Source organism: Oncorhynchus clarkii, chromosome 27, assembly GCF_045791955.1.
Source record: "Oncorhynchus clarkii lewisi isolate Uvic-CL-2024 chromosome 27, UVic_Ocla_1.0, whole genome shotgun sequence".
NCBI classification, from domain to species: domain Eukaryota; kingdom Metazoa; phylum Chordata; class Actinopteri; order Salmoniformes; family Salmonidae; genus Oncorhynchus; species Oncorhynchus clarkii.
The window spans coordinates 12,693,740-12,700,227 of record NC_092173.1 but is presented as its reverse complement, the minus strand read 5'-3'; the positions used below and the strand labels follow the sequence as shown (position 1 = coordinate 12,700,227).

Sequence of the window (6,488 nt, the reverse complement as noted above, 5' to 3'; positions counted from 1 at the left end):
TTAAAAAAAAAACACACACACACCAAAAATAACCAGAACAGAAGGGTGCACAATACATAATACGAGCATCTGTTACCTTTTCTTAGCTTCTTGAGACCTACAGTGAAGTATTTTACCTTCATTCGCAGTAGCCTACCTTTTAATCTTTGTCTCCGCCATGTGTTCGTTTATTAGTACTGCAGGTGTTTTAGCGCATGAGCGCCTCCTGGTTTGTTTGTTTGCTCCACGGACTAGCTAGCCTGCTTATTTCGTCCATTTTGTTTTACCTTTAGCTAGATTATTCTATGGCAGAGATGGAAGACGGTGAAGAGCCGGGTTTAATACACTCTCACAGCTCTAATTCGGGGTCAAAATCGAGCAGTGACAAGATGTTTTCTCTCAAGAAATGGAATGCTGTGGCAATGTGGAGCTGGGATGTGGAGTGCGATACATGCGCCATCTGTAGGGTCCAAGTTATGGGTACGTTTGTTTGAATCAGTGATTTAGCTAGCTAGCCAGCTACAGTAACTAGTTATAGTAGGACACCCATAGTCAACTATTGGTGTGCATTAAGCTAGCTAACAACAACAACGATAAATACAGTAGCTTAGTGGTCAGACAGTCACCTAGCTAAGCTGATTAAGAGATGACCATCATGTCATGGGCAGACAGACCGATAATGGATCCTAGTTGGATAGCTTAGCTTGCTAGATCATATCTAGCTACAAAACAGACAACTAACGTTAGCTAGCTAATATAGCTAACGTTAGAATTCTGAAAACATGACTCAAGGCATTGCAAGGAATCAAGCTAGTTACAGTAACCAACTAACCTCGCATGGGAAGACTGAATTGCTATCAAGCTAGCCAGCTGTGTCAGTCCATATGTCACCATGTAGGAATGGTCAACGACAGCTGTGCACCAGTATAGCTAGTTGGTTAGTAAGTTTCCTTGATATATATACCTTATCTTTGCAGATGCATGCTTGCGGTGTCAGGCTGAAAATAAACAAGAGGACTGTGTTGGTAAGCTACTTTAAACGTCTTAGCCAAACATTTATATAGCCCCAAGACACCAATCTGGTGTTATAAGACCAGCGGTAGGTATGGGTCTGCTCCAGTGTTGGGGAAACCTGGATACACATTTTATAGATCCAGAACCGGGCCACAACTCCCACTGGTCTCACACCATGTGCATGTGACAGATATACCTGGGTTTCTAGTCTAGTATATGGGGTTACAATTTGATAAAGCCAGGGTATCTTAACCTTGGTAAAGCAGAGTTTGTACTGTGTATGCGTTAGGATACATATATTGATTGTGTGTGTACCAATATGCTTTACCATCTATTCGGCTGACATGCTGAATTTGAAAATACCATGTAGCACACAATTTTATAGTGTGCTTCTGTCTCCCCTCTTTCACAGTGGTATGGGGAGAGTGCAACCACTCTTTCCACAATTGCTGCATGTCTCTCTGGGTTAAGCAGAACAATCGCTGTCCACTGTGCCAGCAGGACTGGGTCGTACAGAGAATCGGCAAATGAAGTCCCTCTAACTTCCCCATCCTTCCACTGCAAGTTTGGGCAGGAGACCGGACTGAGAAACTTCGACCTTCTATGTACATGTGTGTGTGCATGCCTCTGTCATTCCTTCGATGTTAAGATATAGAATGAATGGCCAATATCCAGGTGAAGACGTCCTTGCCCCGCTGTTTGATGGAAACATTGGCAGGTGCAGGGCAATGCTGAAGAACTCTGAGGATAGGTGCTGCGTTTGGTGTCTTTGTTACCTTTTTTTGTGTCGTTCAAGATTTTTTTTGTGAGAAAAAAAGTTAGTTATTAAAAATAAATCTACACTTAGCTTTGTTATTTCTTCCTTTTTAGCATTTTAATGTGATGGTTTATTGTTATGGTTGCATCCCCTCAGACCATGAGGTGTCTGCCTTTCTTGCTACCTGTAAGAGCCCATTTAATACATCACCTGCTAAGATAATGTTCACAGAATACTATTGCCTCTGCATCATGTGTAGGCTATTGGGGTTTGGATCCATGGTGATGCAGGGACTGTGTTTAGTCCTGGCAGGGACAACCAGTAGGAGAGGAGCACTCCGTGCCAGTCAACCAATCAGAGAACTTCCAATATTGCATAATTGTGGCATTGTAATTGCATAATACATGCCAATCAGACACGTTACACTTGTCTATAAGAATAGTCACATTCAACTGATGAAATAATGAGTTAAACCTGAAATATTATATTCTGCTTAACATGCATTTCATGTGAAATACATGAATGGTTTGGGAAATGTTTTGATGGATATTTGTGTGGCTATGGCCAAAGTTGGGAAGCCTTTTCCTTCCTGATATTTTCTATGGTTACAAGCAGCCATGTATGTTGTATAGGAATGTAACACCCTGTAGCTTCCATGTGGGAAACAAGGAAAATTTGACCTATAGCAATGGCCACTGTACAAACACACCTTTTCCTATGACTGAACATGCCATGCTCTGCTTTTCAACAACTTAATGTAACAGCTCAGATAAACTATTGAATAATTAACTTTGTGTATACATGCCAACTCATTTAAAATCAGCACAACTACCGGAGCTGTTTTGGATGCAAGGAGTTGTGCAAGAATAGACCTGAGTTGTGTAATTGTTGAGATGATGTATATACAGTGCAAAAACAGGAAAAATCATTTGTGTTTCACTCTGATACTATACAGACAATAACTGTCAAAAGTTTGGACACCTACTCATTCCAGGCGTTCTCTTTATTTGTACTTTTTTCTACATTGTAGAAAATAGTCATTAGACTATGGAGTCATGTACTAACCAAAACAATTTAAAACAAATCTAAATATATATTTGAGATTCTTCAAAGTAGCCACCCTTTGCCTTGATGACAGCTCTGCACACTTGACATTCTCTCAACCAGCTTCATGAGATAGTCACCTGGAATGCATTTCAATTAACAGGTGTGCCTTGTTAAAGTTAATTTGTGGAATTTATTTTCTTCTTAATGTATTTGAGCCAATCAGTTGTGTTGTGACAAGGTGGGGGTGATAGCCCTATTTGGTAAAAGACCAAGTCCATATTATGGCAAGAACAGCTCAAATAAGCAAAGAGAAACAACACTCCATCATTACTTTAAGACATGAAGGAAGGTCAGTCAATCCAGAAAATGTCAAGAACTTTTAAAGTTTCAAGTGCAGTCGCAAAAACCATCAAGCGTTATGATGGAACTGGCTCTCATAAAGACCGCCACAGGAAAGGAAGACCCAGAGTTACCTATGCTGCAGAGGATACGTTCATTAGAGTTACCATCAGAAATTAAAGCTCAAATAAATTCTTCACAGAGTTAAACAGAGACATCTCAAATCAAATCAAATTTTATTTGTCACATACACATGGTTAGCAGATGTTAATGCGAGTGTAGCGAAATGCTTGTGCTTCTAGTTCCGACAATGCAGTAATAACCAACAAGTAATCTAACTAACAATTCCAAAACTACTGTCTTGTACACAGTGTAAGGGGATAAAGAATATGTACATAAGGATATATGAATGAGTGATGGTACAGAGCAGCGTAGGCAAGATACAGTAGATGGTATCGAGTACAGTATATACATATGAGATGAGTATGTAAACAAAGTGGCATAGTTAAAGTGGCTAGTGATACATGTATTACATAAGGATACAGTCGATGATATAGAGTACAGTATATACGTATCCATATGAGATGAATAATGTAGGGTAAGTAACATTATATAAGGTAGCATTGTTTAAAGTGGCTAGTGATATATTTACATCATTTCCCATCAATTCCCATTATTAAAGTGGCTGGAGTTGAGTCAGTGTCAGTGTGTTGGCAGCAGCCACTCAATGTTAGTGGTGGCTGTTTAACAGTCTGATGGCCTTGAGATAGAAGCTGTTTTTCAGTCTCTCGGTCCCAGCTTTGATGCACCTGTACTGACCTCGCCTTCTGGATGATAGCGGGGTGAACAGGCAGTGGCTCGGGTGGTTGATGTCCTTGATGATCTTTATGGCCTTCCTGTGACATCGGGTGGTGTAGGTGTCCTGGAGGGCAGGTAATTTGCCCCCGGTGATGCGTTGTGCAGACCTCACTACCCTCTGGAGAGCCTTACGGTTGAGGGCGGAGCAGTTGCCGTACCAGGCGGTGATACAGCCCGCCAGGATGCTCTCGATTGTGCATCTGTAGAAGTTTGTGAGTGCTTTTGGTGACAAGCCGAATTTCTTCAGCCTCCTGAGGTTGAAGAGGCGCTGCTGCGCCTTCTTCACAATGCTGTCTGTGTGAGTGGACCAATTCAGTTTGTCTGTGATGTGTATGCCGAGGACCTTAAAACTTGCTACCCTCTCCACTACTGTTCCATCGATGTGGATAGGGGGGTGTTCCCTCTGCTGTTTCCTGAAGTCCACAATCATCTCCTTAGTTTTGTTGACGTTGAGTGTGAGGTTATTTTCCTGACACCACACTCCGAGGGCCCTCACCTCCTCCCTGTAGGCCGTCTCGTCGTTGTTGGTAATCAAGCCTACCACTGTTGTGTCGTCCGCAAACTTGATGATTGAGTTGGAGGCGTGCGTGGCCACGCAGTCGTGGGTGAACAGGGAGTACAGGAGAGGGCTCAGAACGCACCCTTGTGGGGCCCCAGTGTTGAGGATCAGCGGGGAGGAGATGTTGTTGCCTACCCTCACCACCTGGGGGCGGCCCGTCAGGAAGTCCAGTACCCAGTTGCACAGGGCGGGGTCGAGACCCAGGGTCTCGAGCTTGATGACGAGCTTGGAGGGTACTATGGTGTTGAATGCCGAGCTGTAGTCAATGAACAGCATTCTCACATAGGTATTCCTCTTGTCCAGATGGGTTAGGGCGGTGTGCAGTGTGGTTGAGATTGCATCGTCTGTGGACCTATTTGGGCGGTAAGCAAATTGGAGTGGGTCTAGAGTGTCAGGTAGGGTGGAGGTGATATGGTCCTTGACTAGTCTCTCAAAGCACTTCATGATGACGGAAGTGAGTGCTACGGGGCGGTAGTCGTTTAGCTCAGTTACCTTAGCTTTCTTGGGAACAGGAACAATGGTGGCCCTCTTGAAGCATGTGGGAACAGCAGACTGGTATAGGGATTGATTGAATATGTCCGTAAACACACCGGCCAGCTGGTCTGCGCATGCTCTGAGGGCGCGGCTGGGGATGCCGTCTGGGCCTGCAGCCTTGCGAGGGTTAACACGTAAAAAAACAAAAAACTGCATAGTTTCCTAGGAACGCGAAGCGAGGCGGCCATCTCTGTCGGCGCCGGAAGTTACTCTCTATCATCTGTTCAGAGGAGACCGTGTGAATCAGGCCTTCATGAGGGAATTGCTGCAAAGAAACCACTACTAAAGGACACCAATAATAAGAAGAGACTTGCTTGGGCCATGAAACACAAGCAATGGACATTAGACCAGTGGAGATCTGTCCTTTTGGAGTCCAAATTTGAGATTTTTCGTTCCAACCACTGTGTCTTTGTGAGATGCAGATTAGGTAAACGGATGATCTCCGCATGTGTGGTTCCCATGGAGGTGCAATGGTGAGGTGGTGCTTTGCTGGTGACAATGTCAGTGATTTATTTAGAATTCAAGGCACACTTGACCAGCATGGCTACCACAGCATTCTGCAGTGATGTGCCATCCCATCTGGTTTGCAGATTTTATTTAACTAGGCAAGTCAGTTCAAAACAAATTCTTATTTACAATGACAGCCTACGAACGGTGGGTTAACTGCCTTGTTCAGGGGCAGAATGACAGATTTTTACCTTGTCAGCTCGGGGATTCAATCTCGCAACCTTTCGATTACTGGCCCAACGCTCTAACCACTAGGCTACCTGTTGCCCCACTTAGTGGGAGTATCATTTGTTTTTCAACAGGACAATGACCAAACACACTTACAGGCTGTGTAAGGGCTATTTGACCAAGAAGGAGAGTGATGGAGTGCTGCATCAGATGACCTGGCCTCCATAATCACCAATTGAGATGGTTTGGGATGAGTTGGACCACAGAGTGAAGGAAAAGCAGCCAACAAGTGCTCAGCAAATGTGAGAACTCCTTCAAAACTGTTGGAAAAGCATTCCTGGTGAAGCTGGTTGAGAGAATGGAAAGAGTGCAAAGCTGTCATCAAGGCAATATAATAAATATTTTGATTTGTTTAACACGTTTTTGGTTGCTACATGATTCCATATGTGTTATTTCATAGTTTTGATGTCTTCACTATTATTCTACAATGTAGAAAATAGTACAAATAAACAAAAACCCTTGAATGAGTAGGTGTGTCCAAACTTTTGACTGGTACTGTATATACAGTTTACAGTATATATATATATAGTCATAATCCTGCCTGTCTTCTGCTCTTCAGCCAAAGCACACCCCTTTTGGCACAACAGAGCTTTAAATAGACCCAACTTACCTACATGTTTCATCAAACTTGGCTACTCCTCATGGTTTTAAGCTACTATACTTGGC

The 6,488-nt window shown here is 43.3% G+C and overlaps 1 protein-coding gene across 1 annotated transcript; it reads left to right on the top strand.

Annotated features, from left to right (window-relative positions):
* Positions 1-204: 204 nt before the first annotated feature.
* On the top strand, positions 205-1,839 carry LOC139386349 (ring finger protein 7). The gene is made up of 3 exons (XM_071131887.1): positions 205-459; positions 957-1,004; positions 1,406-1,839. Exons 1-3 carry the CDS (start codon positions 285-287, stop codon positions 1,522-1,524), a joined length of 342 nt encoding a protein of 113 aa, XP_070987988.1. The 5' UTR covers positions 205-284; the 3' UTR covers positions 1,525-1,839.
* Positions 1,840-6,488: the final 4,649 nt, after the last annotated feature.

Coding starts and splice junctions, on each gene's coding strand:
- LOC139386349 (XM_071131887.1), top strand. CDS start 285: ATGGCAGAGATGGAAGACGGTGAAGAGCCGGGTTTAATACACTCTCAC. Junction 460..956: donor CTGTAGGGTCCAAGTTATGG/GTACGTTTGTTT, acceptor TTATCTTTGCAG/ATGCATGCTTGCGGTGTCAG. Junction 1,005..1,405: donor TAAACAAGAGGACTGTGTTG/GTAAGCTACTTT, acceptor CCTCTTTCACAG/TGGTATGGGGAGAGTGCAAC.